Raw genomic sequence first — 18,567 nt, 5'->3', positions numbered from 1 at the left:
TTGAGGCTAGGAACAATTAAATGACTTCCTAAAAGTTGTAAAATTCGGAAGCACCAAGGTCAGGACAGCCCAGATTTATCTGGCACTGCAGCCCACAGTCTTCCTAGTCTGTGGCAAAGCCTTCGACATGATACAGGGCAGCTTGGAGACAAGTTACAGGGTAGTGATCATATCCTGGGGCACTAAACATGGGTGTATAGCTCAATCCACATCATTCAGACGTAACACAAGAAAAAGAAAACATAACTTACAGGACCCTTATTTTCTGACATTTAACAGTTTTAAAAATCTTTAATCAGGAAATGTTTAAAAAAGACTTGAACTAAAGAAAATTGTAATTACTAAAAATGGGCTCTAAATGTCATTTCCATATTTCTGATGAAACAAAAATTAATTTATTTTTTGGAATTTTGAGAATGTTTAAGGAAATAAATAGTATCAAAACAAATTTTACTCACTGTTGGTAATGCTACTATTACTGTTGCTTTGGAGAAATGAGTTAACCTCCTTAAATTCAATTTATTTATCTGTTAAAAATTAAATTTTTAAATATATTTTCTACTTTACAAATGAGCATTAGGATTACATTTTAGACATCTTTAATTCCAAATGTAAAAATTATATTAAGCTGGTGCTAGTCTTTTCATTATGTATGGATTGCTTTGAATTCCTGTAAAATGTGGGCCTTAATCAATTAAAAATATATGGTTGTTAAAATATAATGAATTAAATAGAAAAATATCCCTCTCACAAAAAAAATATTACTTTTATATTATTATGTAGACACATTTTTCATTTTAAGCTTTATCAGAACTATGCTTCTTAATCTGTTCTGTTTTAGAAAGAGATACATTATATTTAGTTGCTACTTTTAGCAGTGCCTCATCCACTTTGGATTAGAGAAGGGTAAATCCTTCATATTTAAACTCCTTTGTGTCTTCCACTGGTGTCTTTGTTTTTTAAACCAGTCTCAATAAGTAACTACTTGCTGAATCAATCAAGTTTTGAGGAAGTAGCTAAACCTTTTGTCATCACAATTAAAATGTCAATGGTCAGGATACGTTTTCACAATTTTGACAATAGTACATTTGTGACGCTCTGTTTTTATTTCTTCCTAAATCATATTTTTCTATCTTTTAACTCACTTGTCTTTACTAAGGTTTGTAAAGTAATACATTAAATCTTAAAAGGGGGGTTAATCTAAATAAATACAATGCTAGGTAGGTAGGTAGATTGATAGGTATGATATATAGATGGATACAAATTACACATTTTCTACATTTATATTGATTTTGTTAAAACAGTGTTCTTGGATTTTAGCATGTTCACCAGTCACCCAAAGATGTTGTTAAAAAAAATTCTCATTCAGTTGGTGGGTGATGGGGCCTGAGACTGCATGTCTAAGGCACTTCTGTGGGATGCTAATGCTCCAGGCCCACTGTTCACATTCCAAGTAGCAAGATATTACAGAATATTAGTGAACCAAGAATTCAGATCGTATGGAAAAAATATGCACACCTTTCCAAAAAGGCATATTGAACAAAAGTTAAATTTAATCACCAAAGCATTTAGGATGTTATACTTTGTGACATATTGCAAAATTAAGAAGGATGTCTTTCCTAGCAAGCCAAAACTCCCTTTCGTAAGTCAAGTATATTGTTATGGCAATTTATTTAATGTTCATCTTAATTTGGTCTCACAAACTTCTCACGTCAATTCAAACATTCCATCCTCTCTCTCTGCTCTCAAGCCATGCTCCCCTTCTCCCTGTTTAATGTTTCCGCAATCATGACAGCAGACTTTACATCATGTTTGCATAACTGTTCTCACAAAATGAGATATAATGTATCAATACTTCAATTACATAAAATACAGTATCATTATCAGTATTCACAAAACCTGCTTTATACACAGTTTAATGCCAATACTAAAGAGTAAATTAAAGAACTACAACAGAAACCGCATTAATTTTCTCATAGGCTTATGGTAGATTAATATGAAGTTGTCAGCAATATGAAGAATGGAATACAAAACCAAGTTAAGCTAGAATAAATTAAATAGATAACAGAAATTCATTCAAAAAAATAACAGCTTTCTTCATGTTCCTGGTCTTTAAGCCCCCATTTTCATTTCCATAGTAGGATCCCCTTTTCAGTCCCAGTCCTCTGTTTCCTGTGATCTCATCCAGTACACAGACTCCACTGGGCTGCTCATGCAGGGGCAGGCTGGAGGACAAGATGACTTTTTTTATCTTTCCTGTTAGAGCACAGATTCAGAGAACGAGAGACAAACAGGCTGTTTGCTGAGGTGGTTCTGCATCCTGCTTTCCATCCAGAGAGTAGCAATAGCTGTAACTGCACCTGGACTTGTAACCATTTTGAGTTTTTTTCATTTATACATATATTTATAATATAAAATCTTAGTGTTACTTCATGATTTTATCTCTTACCTAGACCAGTATTTACCAGGAGTGCAGGTTTCTGTGTTTCTTAATCCTAACCTATGTGATTTAAGTAATTTTTTCTAACAAAAATCTTGCTGTAGGTCTTACTCTCTAATTCACCTGAAAAATAATTTTCCTTATCAGCTGCAGTGTGAAACAATACAATTTAGTAAACCTAAACACTTTTGCTGAGTAAAACGTGACTGCATGGTTAGTAGTAAACCACAAGTGCAGAATTAGAGGAGCTGAAAAATCTTCCTTAAAAACTCTATTGTTCTTGGGCTTATAGCTAGGGCCAGGTTTTATATCTTTGGCTTAAAAAAATACTAAACTTTATTATGTAATTGATTTTTGTCAAGGATTTTTAGAATCCAGAGTGCTGAAAAAATGCAAAAATGAAAGGAAGGAGGAAAAAACTAAGATAATTAATAATCATCCTTTAAAATTGTCACATATGTTCTTAAATCTAAATTATGCAGGCAGAATCTGCCTCTTCATTCATTAGCAGGATTGACTCGTGTGATGTGGCTGCATACTTGTGGGTGTCTTTTCTGTCTTCCGAACTCTTAATAGAGAAAATGTTGAATACCTTCGATTAGAGCAAGAGAGTCCTTTTCAAGCATTAAGTCTAATTAGAATATTTAAGTAACCTTCTTAAGAAAATTTGTACTATTAAAAATGTTTTAGCTAATCTTGTGATAATTTTTATTAATTTATTCTTTAGATAGTTGATTGTAAATTAAAATTGCCTCTATTCAAAGTAAAAAAAAAGACTATTACCAGCAAAGTAAAGGCTAGGTTATATTGTATAAATTTTAAGGTACTAGTTTATATTCCTTGCAGTAAAAACTGGGCTGTCTATATTTCTAGGAGGAGGGAATGAATCTTTTTCTTCTCAATAAAATTAAGTATTTAATTTAGCTAACTTGAACAAATTGATTATTTTCAGCACATTCAGAACAGCCAAAGTATTTTCATATTATAACCTACTCTGTTATAACTGTTTAGATATACTTTGAGCAAAGAAATACATTAAGGTGTGTTTCTTTTATATAACTTTACTCTCCCAATTATAAAATCACCAAGTGAGCCATGAAGTCACCATGGTTCACCGAAAGAATCATGTCACAGTGGTGGAAAGAATGCGCCACCACTATGAGAGCTCCCACACATGATAATAAAAGTGTGTTCTATTAACAAATCATTCATTAAGAGCATCTTCAGTGACTTCAATTTAGTTTTCAGGTCTTCAAAGTACTTCCCTCAACATTTTAAAATTAACTTTGGTTTCTATCATTAATAAACAAGTAATCAATAATAATAATAATATCATAAACACTTGCATTTGATTCTAACCAATAACTTTACTAGAATAAATGCCCTAATATGTGAGTACTCTCTACAGATCTTCTTTTGAAAGCAATACCCCCAAAGAAAGAACTTGTGCAAAATAAAGTTGTTTATTATTGAAAGTTACATGCAAGAATTATGGCATATTTTAGCTCCAACACTCTAAAAACTTTTATGATTGTTCAACAGACTTGATAAAAAGAATCACCAAGCTGTTGCATGATTTTTCCAAGAAGACAAGGCAAATCAGAATTAAATGTAGGTGTATAATTGAATTTTACTGTACCTATAATAGTCCATATAAGAGCTTTAGAGTTATTTTTGTTGCTCAGAAAGTGTTATTTACTTCTAAAAACTAAGATTAATTAAATCACTGTCCCACCACCACCATCAGTTTTTAATTAATTAAAGCTTAAATAACCTAGTACTCAATTTTTCTTAAAGGAATTAGGTAGACAATATTTGAATTACATAGTATTTCAAATTAGCACCTCTCACCTTATTAAGGTTTAAATGTGCTATTTAAATCTCAGTTCTTAAATGTTTTGTATTAGTAAATTCCACAGAATGTTTCTTCTCAGGAGGTTTGTGGGGAAAAAATAATGAAAACTTGAAATGAAACAATATCTGTACCATTTATTTCCTGGGTTGGTGACTGTATTACCAATTTTATATACAATACCACAAAAAGAACTTTTTTGGAGCTTAGTATGTATTTTTGCCAAGGATACAAAGTTCCAGCTTCATTGATACATTTCTTTCTTATTGCCTCTTTGTCTTTGTTACCTTTATTTATATAGATTTTTGTGCTATAATTTTATTGTCTTTTGTGAATGCATAGCTTAATAGAGCATCATAAACTTGAAAAAATTTTAAAAGATTTTATTTATTTATTTCTATACAGGGGAAAGGAGGAAGAAAGAGGGAGAGAAATATCAGTTGTGATTGCCTCTCAAAAGCCCTCTAATGGGGACCTGGCCTGCAACCCAGGCATGTGCCCTGACTGGGAATCAAACCAGTGACCCTTCATTTTTCAGGCTTGTGCTCAATCTACTGAGCCACATCAACCAGGGCTAAACTTGAAAAATTTTATAAAACCTTTCTTCTAGATTTAAACAACACCTCTTTTGCAGTATATGCAATTTCATTTTATTTTTGAATAGAGGCACAAAGGGTTTCTTTTTAAAGGCTGGAGGGAATTTGTAAGAAAAGTGGGGCAATTGAATAGATCTCTTAGGTCCATTGGTATCCATTTATGCCCCATGGAGGATCTCTGATCAAAACCATGACTCTCCTCTATTAACCCCCATGACCATAAAAACTCTAGTTTTAGAATTTAACTTATACTTTCTATCCAAGTAATAATGTTTAACTTTCTCTCCTTATGGTTCCCCTGAGAGAAAAATAACAGTAAACTTGAGGAGCACTGGTTGAGGAAAACAAATGATCACATAGCTTTACCTATATTGAGTCAGCAACAAATAACAGTTTGCACATAAATACAGGGTGTTTTTTATTAGCTACACAGCTTACTAGAATTAAAAATATGGTAGCTATATTATAGAACATTTTAAATGGCAAATACCAAAGGAATGTGTGTGTATGTATACACATGTGCATACATAAAAGTATTTGAAAATGTTCTGTAGAATACTAGAGTATTATCAATATTTTAATATTTAGTATGCTCATCTTGCATTTCTTAGCCAACCTAAGTGTTAAAAGAGAGCTTAATTACTGAGTTTTCTTAAAGAAATGTCTTCAATGGCTATCAGTAATCCTGACTCTAAAAATTTATAAAATCTAATTGAAATACTTTTTTTCTTTATATGACTAGTATTTCACAATACATCTCTGTGACTACTTACTATAGATATGAATAAAAAATATTTAAACCTAGTTATCCTATAAAATAACAATATGTATTTATTCCAGTTAAAAAGTGATGTTCATAAATGTGTGTTTACAGGATTCCTAGACTAATAGGAATCAATATTTGTAGGTTGGACACTATTTAGGATATTTTCTTTTGCCCATCAGACAAATTTGAAGTATTTGTGTATCATTTTTTTTCATGTAAAGGTAGTTAATCTCTCTTCAATATAAACATGCTGCTCTGAAATACTTTAAAATAACATGAGCTACTTATGAATAGGAAATAGGAGTAATTATGTGCAAGGATTCATCTTCTTGGTGTTCATCTTCAATGACAGGTATGCTCATAACAGTTCCTAAGATAGTAACTAGCACATTTATTTGTTGCGAGAATAAATAAATGGATGTGCAGAACTTTGACTTACTAGTATAAATGGAAAAAACAACTGTAAGTATTTTTAAAAATAGTAATTGTGAAAATGAAAACATTTACAGAGAATTTAATAGATACCAACATAGTAATGTGCTATTTGTCTGATATTGTTGGAAATAGATGGTCCCAAATATTTATTGAATTTTCCAAATAAATGAATACTTTACCTCAAGGGCCCCAAATTTTTAATATAAGGTATTTTTTGCTGACATCCTTCATACATTTAACCCAGATAATTAAACAAAGTACATTAATACAATTCAGTCTTTTTAATGACTCAAAGTCACTAGAAATATCAAAATTCAAAGCTTAGAAGAGGTCATATAGTAAAAGCTCTTTATTCAAAAAAGTAGGAATCAGATTTCTTACATTGTAAATCATTAATTCATTGTGCTCATCATTTAATCTATGATTAGCAAATATTTACACAGAGAAAAGCAAGAAGAAAGAAAAAAGACAAAGGAAAGGGAAGGGAAGGGAAGGGAAGGGAAGGGAAGGGAAGGGAAGGGAAGGGAAAGGAAGGGAAAGGAAGGGAGGAAGGAAGAAAGAAAGAAAAAAAAAGAAAGGTCTGAAAGAAAGAAGAGAGAGAAAGATGGAGGAAGAAAGGAAGGAAGGAAGAGATGGAGGGAGGGAAGGCAGGAGGGAGGAAGGAAGGAAGGAAGGCAAAGAAAGAACGAGGCAGAACATATACTACACCATTGGAGATTTATGAAATATAAAGGGATATTTTTTCTGTTTAATCTGCTTGTCTACTCTTTGACATAGACATTAATATCCCAACTCTGCAAAGGAAAATAGAGTTTGATATAGGTTCATTGACCTGCATAAGGTTATAGAGATAGTAAATCTGTCTCTATAGCCCATGACATTCCCACTTAACCACTCTGCTTCTTCCATACAGTGGTTCCCACATGCACTTCGTGGCATTGGCCCAGAAACATGCTGTCCTTAGCTTTGAGATGGCTGGGCAAAACTAACTTTAAATATGTAAAATGCTCTTTATTACAATGTATTATGTTTACTCTAAAGACATCTAATCATTTTCTAACAATGCATTTGAAGGTGTTTGTCATATATTGTCATTTAAGTATGAATAAGAAATACATATAAAACTAGGGACATATATAAAACTTTTATCAGACACTAAGTTCCAAATTAAGTCAGAAAGGAAAACAAACAGTTAGGGGGTATTTTGGGAGGAAATGATTGTTCATATTTTTTCTTCAGTGATCACTCTTTGGGGAGTCACAAAATATTTCAGAAAGATAAATCTATTATTCAACTTAACCTGCAGAAAAATAAGGACATTCCAGGAAAGTTATCTCGAAAGGTAAGATGTTCTTAATATTGGTTTTAATTTCCAAACTGATCACTTTAAGAACAATAGTCCTATCCTTACAATTGTTGCTGATTTCCAATTACATAGCCTAATGAATATATGTTCATGTGAGTATATTTATTAAAATGTAATAAAATATTTATCTACATGCCTGCTAGCAATTTGAACCAGAGAAACTGCATGAACAATTTACTGCAACCTCAGTATAATAATAAATCAATAGATCTCTTGGAAAAATTATTTATGAGAAACTTATTGAGGTTATCATGTTCATACCATCAACAAATCCACTAGAAAGTGAATATAACAGAAAATGTGAAAGGGAAACTACTGAAAGAAGAGAAGGAACACACAACTCTCATTCTATTTGAAGACAATGTCTGCATCAACACTGTTTCAATCAGGACAGATTAATATTCATAATATATAATAAAACTACCTAGAAAGGAATCAGCATGCTTTAATGACACAGTTCATGCTGTTTGATATGAATTGTATTGCCTGTGTGATGTCTTGAGTTACTTCAAACCCAAATTGCACAGTATGCAGTGAATTTTGAAATTTTGGCAGATTTTGTCTTCCAATTACCTGCATTAAGCAAGAATCCCAGCACCCTGTCATTTACATCAGATAACAGATTTCCAGTGCCACGACTCTTTTTTTTTAGTCTGAGGTCTTTCATCATAAAATGTGTCAGATGGTACATTAGGAGGCAATATATCTAGGCAGAATATAACATAATGAGGCCAAAAGAGAGTTATTTAGAAATACCCTTTGGAACTGGTTACCTATCTCAGCCAGTGTTGAAAGCTCCAGGGCTCTGCATCTGAAACCTCACAAAGGAACATGATAAAGTACAACTAAAACTCTCAGTATTAAGAAGCCTAAAAGTCTTCACAGTGTCCTCCATGTTGACAAAATAAAGCTGAAATCATCATTTTCATTTAAACATGGAAGAAGAGAGAAAAGATATGATTCTAATTTCTACTCTTGTTTAGAAGATTCATGTCGCTAAGAAAAAAGTTGTCTCATTGGTAGAAATTCACAGATCACTAACAGTTCAGTTACATGTAAATCAAAGTTTATTCTTCAATCCATGTAACTCCATATGTTTTATGACTTGGACTTGAACATTTCTATCACATTGAGTCTTCATAATAATTTTAAGTGGTAAATATTATTAAAAATAAGGCAATGAATCACAGAGACCCCTGTGACTTTCCCTTGATCATATTCATGGACAGGGGAGCCAGGGAACGTGGGTTTGAGCCCAGCCAGCGAGTCTTCACAGCTCATACCTCATCATACCTCCTGCCACCAACTTCCTCAAAAGTTTTAGATGTGAGTTTCAGAGCAACAGATTAAAATTGTAGATATATATACACATATATGCATATATACATGTATATGTGAATATGTATATACGTATGTGTGTATGTATATGAAATACATTTTCTTTTTTTTAGTTTTGTTTTGTTTTCCTCTGCTATATTCACATACCTTAATGTCTGGGGCATAAGAGGTGTTCAATGATAGTCGCATGAAGTGCCAGGCATTGTTATCAGTGCTCTACATGTATTAATTCACAATAGCTGAAGAGCCAAAAATAAGGTAAGAATTACTATTATTTTTCTTTTCATATAAATAACAGTACTTTAAAAAGTTATTTGAATGGCCCAGTGCCTTACAACTAGTAAATAAGAGATGGGATTTGAGCAAAGCTAGTCTGGTCGTAGAGCTCACTGCAGCATAATGACAGCCAATATAGTATCTTTGAGTTGTTGTCATCACCAATGTTATCATATCCAAGCACACAGTCACCTGTGGGTTTAAAGTGTATAGTTGTCAAGAAATGCCTGCTTCTCAAGCTGTCATTTGGATCAGAGTGGGAATTAAGTTACATGGTTCTTTTTTTTTTTTTTTACTTTTCAAGCTTTGACTCATGAATCTTTATCTTTCACAATGACTATCACCAACTCTTAGCTAATTCAACAATTTATAGGTAAAGAGGATAAACGCCTTTTCTCATCCACAACTTTTCCTAGCACTTATACTCTTATGCAAAATTGGTAATATGCTTGATGGCATAGGTATCTGTTTATTCACCATTCACTCATATTTCCTGTGTAACTGTTGTGTAGCAGGCCCTGTGCAAATGAGTAATTAGTATAATGAACTAAATCAATGAGATCTCTACCCTCAAAGGGCTGAATGTCCAGGGGAGTCAACTGGCTTTACACTCAATTAAGAGCAGTGGTGGCCCCCACATGGGCTATGAAAAAGGCAGTCCATGTCTCCATCTCCCCAAATCCTGGCTCTTTAAGGATGTTTTAGCACCACATTCCAAATGAGAAGACATTAGGTTTTATTAAAACCTATGAGTTTACTTCCTTAAAATCGATGAGTTTACTTCCAAGTACTATACTCTATATGTATAAAATCTAACAATTGATTAATTCAATAAATATCTTTGCATGCCATATTATCAAGTATTTGCCTTAAAAGATCTGTATAAGAAAGAGTTTAGTGAACCTACTTAAAATTCAGAATACATGTGTCTTAGAACACATGTATGCATGGACTCTTATTCATTTGTACACTAAACATATAATAATTGAGCACTGACCATGAGACAAGAACTATTCTAAGCACCGGCGACATGAAGGCAAACAAGATATCTCAGTACTTGTTCTAGAATGTAGAATTCACATTCAAGTAAAAGGGACAGAAAATAAAGAAATGTACATAAAAATTTTGATAGAAATATGTGCTTTGAAAGAAAAAATAGCTATGCTTTTAGAGTCTGGAGTAGGAACCCCTGATGCAAATGAATATGAAGGACTAGTGGTGGTAATTATTTTCATATCTACACCCTACAGCATATAGGTTTAGCTCTGACCATAAGAAATGAGGAGTATCAAATTTACTAATTTGGCATCTTTTTTAAAAGCCAAGATTCTGGTTTCATATTCCCAAATTCAAATGTCTACTCTTGGACATATTAAATTTTCTGCACCTGAGTCTTCTCATTTTAAAAATGTGAATAATAATAGTATTTTCCTAATATGGTTACTATAATAACTCAATTGATAAACAACAATAAAGAGCTTAAATAAGTTCCTATATTTGGTCCGACTAGATAAATATTAGCTATCAATGTCATAAAATTGGTATGATAGAATATGATATTTTTGTCTTTTTCTATTAAACTCTATATAATGAGATAATAAATGTACTTTCATGATTCTATATTTTTAAAGTGCTGTTAAAATTTTCTGTGATTTTTATAATTTTAGGTGTAAAAATTATAAACAATTATATTTTTTCCTAGTAGAAGAGCATAAACTTGGCTTGATATTATTTTTATATAATACTAAGAATATAATGATTATTATAATTCTATTGAATGCATTGACAAGCACAGCCCCTTCAGTAGATACTTCAGAATTCTAAAAGGCATTATAAAGCTCCATTCATCCCATATACCTTCCTTATTTTAAACTTACTGGTATTTTAATAAAATAAAAAAATCTAATCCTTGTTCAATGAGATTATTTATAAAACAAGTTGACAGTCTTTGGAAGTCATTCTAGATCCCCAAATTTTAAAATCCCCCCTTAATGTAATGTGATGTTATGTGAATGACTGAGTCTTTCTAAAAACACTTGTTCTCCCTGTATCTCTCTTAACTTCAATCAGAAGCATTGCCAACATTGTAATATTAATCATAAATGCAATATTTCTTTCTGGCTCAAGGAAATATTCACAGAACATTCAACAAAAGATTTTTATGTGAAAAAAAATACTTTAACTTTTTTCTTAAGATGAAGGTATGACCTTTAGCTTTAGAGAAAAGTAAAATATAGATATATTCTGTAGACAACTGCTCAAAATTTTCTCCAGCTTTTTGAAATGCTTTAAATGAGAATTTTCCCTTATAAATTACCATATTATAAAGATCAATCCCCTCCCCTCAAAAGCATCTCTGGAAGCCAAGTAAAGTGGTTGTAAAACTATTGTTATTATGCTATACAGAATGATGTAAATAAGTCACATTATTTATGTAATTGCCTAGGTTTTAACTTCTGAAGGAATGAAAGTCACAAATATTACAGTTGAAATTTGACTATCTCTTTTTTTGGCTCCAGATTTTCCTTTTTATTTTTCCTCTCTTCTTACTGTCCTTTTTCAGGCCTAAAGTTTAGCTTTTACTATTACAGAAAAAAACTGTCTTACCACTATCACACTCTCAAATGAAGCCATCCCACTGACTCCAGATGTAAATTCCTAGACAGTAAGCCTCATGTTTTTAAGTTCCCTAACATTTCTACAAAGTTTTTGTTAATAGCACACACTCAACGTACTGTATTATAAGTGACCTCATTCTATCCAATCCAACTTAGCTTCCTTATTCTTCCTCCCCAAACAACCAATATAAATATCAATTTACTTTTGACCTTAAGCCATGTAAAGGTTTTCCCTCTGATGTTTTCTGTTAGAAACTCTAATAGGCAGTTTTTAAAATAGATTGTTTGTGTTTTGACATAAAAGATTACATGCACCACAGCATTTAAAGGACTCACCCAGCTGCCAAACTTAACGCCACCGTGTGGTGAAATAGTGCACTTGTGATGACAAACTGCATTCTGTGCAGACTTGCCTAGGGTTATCCTGAAGAACCTCGCAGCACTAATCTGGGAGTGAGGGTTGAACGTGTGTGCACGTGCACACGTGGATTACCGGCCGGATATTTTACGTTGAGTAGTTCCCGCTCATCTTGGGAGAATGATCAACAGTGCCATCTGATATCTTCCGGGATTTATAGCAATCAGTAGTTGTAAATCAGTACAATTTAATGTTCATGAAATGGTAAGTTCTCTTAACTAACGTTTGGCAGCAAGATGTGATAAAGCTGAAATGGAGGCATTCATTCCATGTCTTCACGCCAACCTGGCACGCTGTCCGAGCTTACGCTGCTGTGGTGTCCCGGGAATGAGCAAGTGCACGCGGGTGCGAGGTGCCTGAGAAACTGCCTTCCACCCAGGAAAAATAGCGTTTGACCTTGGTGATGTCAGGATGCCTTTCAACTGTCCTTGAGTCTTATCTCCAGCTAAAGCTCAGCTCTCTGTTTTACTTTGGAAAAGAATGCCTTTACAGCTGAGAGTTTTGTAAGATCTTTAAAACAACGTATTAAAGATGATGGATGAGGGTTATCAAAGAGGTGAATTAAATGACAGCAGGAAGTTACAGACCTATTTTTATCTGGTACTCATTCCTATTCACTCTATAAATATTAATATATTCTGCTGTCCACAGCATGAAGATGACCACAGTCATTTTTTTCTGAACCAACTTTTAGAATTTATGCATATTTGGAAAATATCCAGGTAAGACATTTTATTTCTGTTCCAAGACAACTTTCTGACTGAGTTCTCAAGTGTCAAATCACAATATTTTTCCATTGATTGTAAAAATCGTCCTTTCACTAGTACCGTGGAAGCTATTGTACTTTTAATAGATACCTCTTTTTGGAAAATTCTATTAATAATTATCTCTTCCTCACAGCTATTCACATACATTGAAGAGCTGCTAACACCTTTCAGAACAATCTAACATTCATTTTAAATATCTCTGCTACCAGTTATTACATTTTCAATGATTTTTCTCCTATTCATTTTGTGAATTTGAGTTTGCATGTGTCACTAAGCTCTCTGTATAACTACATTTCCATACTTTGAAAGTCACCATCTCCTGCTTTAAATTCCTTTCTGGAAATCTCTGAAAATACCTAGTATATTTAAACAGAGGAGTGTGGATTCAAACTGGAAAACTCAAGTGACAGCAAATGAACACATCCATATTGATTCTGGTATCTAAATGTATGCATGCATTATTTGAAAGAATAGACCTAACTAAGAAGCTCACTTGGGAGAAGATACCAGTGACACATTATTGGCTTATCTGGAACAAATACTGTTCTGAGTTGAATGAGCAAATATGGGGGTATGGGAGGTATATGTCACAAATCTCTAAAGAAAAGCGTGATGTAAAAAATACAATGTAAAATTATTGTAGGTAACTATTAATAGTAACTGTCACTTCATATATATTTTGCGTATATTATCTAATTTAATTCTCCCTATAGCCCTATGATAGTATATATTATCTTATTTCAGAATCAAGAAAATTGAATTTTGGCACTTTAAAGTTATTTAACTGGCCTAAGACCACTTATTTTGTTAGTGGTTAGACTGAAATCAGTTCTGAAATTTGCAAAGGCTGTATATTCTTTTATTAAACTATTGTGTCTTTCCATGTGTGCTTCCCTTTTTTCTACCAAAATACTCAGCCTCATACCATATAATCACAGAATGGGTAGGATTAGCAAGGACTTTTGACATAACCTAATCCAAATCTTCATTTTATAGCTAATTGCTGGATTGAGTATAGGTTCGCTTCAAAATGGCACACTGACAAAGGCTATAGTTTCCCTGTTTCAAAATAAGTTCATAAAAACAAAAACAGCTGTAGAGGGGAAAGAGACATCAAAGCTGACAAATTCATTAAAAGGTGGGAAATCCCTGGGAGACAAAGAATTGTTTTGAACTGCTTTGGTGGAGCGTTCTGACTTATAGCTGCCACTACCTTGGGCACAGAGAGACTTGTGGAGTCTGCGCGAACATGGTTAAAGCAAAGGAGCTTTCGTTCTTGTTCTGTCTTACCCTGCCATTGTCTACCCCTTCACAGAAGTCTGGTGGCCTTGGCCACTGTGCAGTACAGGTGTCTACAGTGCAGGTTTATTTAGGGAAAAGCAAAAGCTCTGTTGTAATGAGAAGTAGAGGAAACCTGGCAGGGACAGACTAACTTCAGAACCTAACCCCTCTATCCCTTCTCTACGATCCCAGAGCCACAGACCACAATCTAGAGGGACCCCAACTCCCAATACTGCTTGTCCTCTGTAAAGGAAAGTAAAACACAGAGAAATACATAATTTTCCCTGTCATCAAAAACATTTAATGCCACAACCATGACTAAAATCAAGTGCCTAACTCTCCATCCATGCTTATGCCGCTTATTCTCTACTCAGCCTTAACATTCCTAAATGTTATCTAGCACAGGTGCATTTTGAGCCTCATAAAGGCCATTGGATGCTCTGTTTTCTTCTTTTTTTTTAAAGTTTTACTGAGATGTAATAGACATAAAACATTGTATAAATGTAATGTGTACAATTGATTATTTGATAGCTATGTATCTCAAAATGTTAATCACAATATTAATTAACATATCCTTCACTCACATAATTACCATTTTCTTATTGTTATAGCAAGAACATTAAAGCTCTATTCTCACAGAAACTCAGGTGTACAATACAGTATTGTTAACTACAGTCCCAGTGCTGTACCTTCAATCCTGAACCTTATTTATCTTATAACCAAAAGCGTGTGCCCTTTGACCAGCACCTCCCCACTTCCCCTGCCCGTGCTCTTCAGCCCTGGACAGTTACCCTTCTGTGTTCTGTTTCCGTTAGTTCTGTTTGTAGATTTGACATATAATTGAGATCATATGGTATTCGTCTCTCTCTGTCTGACTTTTTTCTCTTAGCTTAATGCCCTCAAGGTTCATCAAAGTGGTCACATATAAGAGGGTTTCTTTTATGGCTGACTAATATTTCACTGTTTGTGTACATAACATTTTCTTTATCCATTTGTATATTGATGGATGCATTTGTTATTTTTTTGTATTTGTGATATCTCATTCTGATTTTGATTTACATTTCCTTGATATTAGTGATGTTCTTTACATATCCTTAAGAGAAAGGCCTATTTGAGTCCTCTGCCCCTTTTTAATTGATTTTTTTCTTTTGTTATTGAGCTGTATGACTTTCTTATATATTTTACTTCCCAATCAGCTTTTGTTTTGTGGGGTTTTTTCTCTCAAACCCCAGACTGCCTTTTTATTTTGTTCACTGTTTCCTCAGTTGTGCAGAAGCTTAGTAGTTTGATGTAGGCCCACTAGTTGATTTTGCTTTCTGATATCGCCTGTGCTGTGGCTATGATACCTGAAATCATTGCAAAAACTGATGTCAAGAGGCTTTTCCCTTATGCTTTCTTCTAGGACCTTTACCATTTCAGGTCTTATGTACAAGTCCTTAATCCATTTTCAGTTAATTTTTGTAAGTGGTTTAAGATATGGGTCCAATTTCATTCTTTTGCAGAAGCCTATGCAATTATCCCAATACAACTCATTCAAGAGACTACCATCTCCCCTCTGCGTAGTCTCGACTCCTTTGTCAAGTGTGACTTGAACATGTGTCTATAGGTTTACTTCTGGACTCTTAATTCTGTTCCATGGGCCTATGTGTCTGTTTTTTAAACTTTAATAAATTTATTGGGGTAAAATTAGTTAATAAAATTTTATAGGTGTGTGCTCACCACACAGACTTCATCATGTTTTCCAACGCAATTTTAAGGAAAGTTTTCTTTTTCTTTCCAGACAGTGCCTTTCAACAGTAATCAAAAAATATGACTCCCACCTGAAATGCCTGTTGAAAACCCAGGTATTAATTGACATTTGTTACTTCATTTATTAATTCAGTAAGCATGTATTAAGCACCAACTCTTTTCTAAAACTTTGCAAGTTTCTTAATATATGAAGATGAATACAGCAGTGTCTATACTTAAGTGGCTTTCATGTTTCTATGACAAAACAGACAAGTAAGTACATGTGTGTGATGACATGTCATAGGCCCTGTGAAAGACCTATGTGTATACAGGACACACGCAGGAGTTTGCCAATTTTACTTATTTGATCTGGATGTTGAAAAATAAGTATGCCAGTCATAGAAAGGGCATAGTAAAGGAAGGTAAGAAGTAGGGATAGCTTTCAGCAGAGAAAAACATGAATAGAAGAGCCTGGTATGATTAAGAAACTATGTAATTTACTGCAAACCAAAGGGTCACCGGTTTGATTCCCAGTCAGGGCACATGTCTGAGTTGTGGTCCAGGTCCCCAATTGGGGGCCACGTGAGAGACAACCACACATTGATGTTTCCCTCTCCCTCTTTCTCCCTCCCTTCCCCACTCTAAAAATAAATAAATAAAATCTTAAAAAAAGAAACTATGAAATTTACCATGGCTGCAAACAGAGTTCAAGGTGAGAGCCTAGAAAGAGACCAGATGAAAGAGGCAAATGGGAACCAGGTAATTCAGGATCTTCAGGACATATTATTGGCAATTGAATGATTTTCAAATTTATCAGGTGATGACATGGAGCCAACATGCAGTGTTGTAGAATGACAGATGAGTAATTAGAGAAGCATTCATTAGCCCAAAGAGAGGCATTCGTTAGCACAAAGAGAGGCTGAGGGCATTGTTAAGAGTTCTAATATAGGGATGGACAGGAGGGAACAGATCCATAACAGGTTAAGATGTGTATTTACAAGATTTGGTAAAGTACTATGAGTACCAAAAGAACAGATTACCTAAATTTTCTCCAGATTCCTGGCTGGCTGCTTGAAAACATCAATCCACTAAAATAGTGAAGAGAGAAGTTAGCTTGCCAGGGGGAAATGATGGATTCAGTCCAAGACTATCGAGATTTGGTCATCAACTGGGCATCTAAATTGTAATCACTGTTACATAGATCATTTCTTATAAGTTGTTCTTGCAGGAAAGGGTTCATCTTCCACAGAGAAAACATCATATGATTAAAGAATTTGTATAGCAGAATGTTTTAAAATAAGTGAGGATTACTTTTTTCCATCAAATAACTTGACTCCAGATATGCATATAAAGTGACATACATCTTAAGTAACTATTTCTAACACTAATTAAAAGTAAAAGATTCTGAAAATAAATTACATTCCTTCATATAGATCCCAAATTCATGTGTGAATTCCATGTGAATATTTAAGGACACGGAGATGACAAACACATGACTTCTATTCCTTCCTCAAGCGTGATCCTCTCACTCTAATTTCATTTTCCTTCCCTGAGCCTGGCCTGAATCTGGAAATTTTAAATGTGGAATGTAAAAATAATTCAAAATTAGATTATTTTAAGTCTCATGAACGTGTCACAATTACTTCTTCTTTCAGCTTGATTCTTCATGTTTGTGATAGTCATTCTTTCTAGTGTAGAATTTCAAACTTGCCAGGGACCAGGGCAGTTTAAGTCTTCATTCCCAGATCATTTATGTATCTTGAATACACATAGACATATTTTTGAGGTTATGGTAAAGTACTCATAGATGAATTTTAATGATCTAAGTGCCAGATGTCTCATTACTATTCATGGATCATAGATGTTTTTCACACACACACACACACACACACACACACAAACTGTTGAAAATCTGTTAACAGTTCTTATTTTCAAAAAATAGAAGTTTGAACATATTACTCATACATGAAGAATCCAATATTTCCACTTTGAAAGAAACCATTGATTATTATAAATTTTTAAAACATGACATAAAAGTTGGCAAAGCATCAAAGAAGTAGTGTCCTTGAATATCACTAGCAAATAATTATCATCACCCACATCTGAATTATTTTATAAATAGGCCACAGTGTCTGTGATTTTCCAGATGAAATCCATGAAAACAATAAGCCTTTTAAATGAGATTCTGCCTGTGAAGCATAATCAATAGAAAATATCTGAGGGTGAGGAGAGACTGTGACATTATCAATTCACAATTTTGCACTTTCTGTTTATTTGACAAGTGCATTAAGTAGCATTTCATCAATGCCAAAAAAGTATCAAGTTGAAAATTACATTTTTTATGTTTCCAAAACTTGGATCATTATACATGATTTGAAAAAATAACAAATACACAGGCTCCATAAATATGGCATAAATATTACTGAACATCAATGTAGGTAATTTAAGTTTTCAAATATTACCTTTCTTCAGCAATGGTTATTTAACACATTTTAAACTTTACTTAATTTCATATTAGGTATCTTGAAAGATTTTTTCCTAACATAGTGCTTAAGGCAAATCACTAAACTATTTACTCATTAGAATGAAGAGAAATGGAAGTCAGAACCATGCTCTGAAGTTGTTGATGTTTTAGGTGAAGAAGCAGCATATTCACATAAATATCATACATAGAGTGGGATTTACA

The 18,567-nt window shown here is 33.5% G+C and overlaps 1 protein-coding gene across 1 annotated transcript in view; it reads left to right on the top strand.

The window, feature by feature from the left end:
• PIK3C2G (phosphatidylinositol-4-phosphate 3-kinase catalytic subunit type 2 gamma) overlaps nucleotides 1-18,567 on the top strand; it is a 263,031-nt gene that overhangs the window by 33,153 nt on the left and 211,311 nt on the right. The window contains exons 6-8 of the mRNA XM_036019298.1: nucleotides 7,329-7,431; nucleotides 12,757-12,827; nucleotides 15,934-15,997. Coding sequence (XP_035875191.1) covers nucleotides 7,329-7,431; nucleotides 12,757-12,827; nucleotides 15,934-15,997 — 238 coding nt within the window. The remainder of the gene's footprint in view (nucleotides 1-7,328; nucleotides 7,432-12,756; nucleotides 12,828-15,933; nucleotides 15,998-18,567) is intronic.

The sequence above is a fragment of the Phyllostomus discolor genome, chromosome 2, assembly GCF_004126475.2.
Source record: "Phyllostomus discolor isolate MPI-MPIP mPhyDis1 chromosome 2, mPhyDis1.pri.v3, whole genome shotgun sequence".
Lineage (NCBI taxonomy): Eukaryota > Metazoa > Chordata > Mammalia > Chiroptera > Phyllostomidae > Phyllostomus > Phyllostomus discolor.
This window is presented reverse-complemented; position numbering and strand designations above follow the sequence as displayed.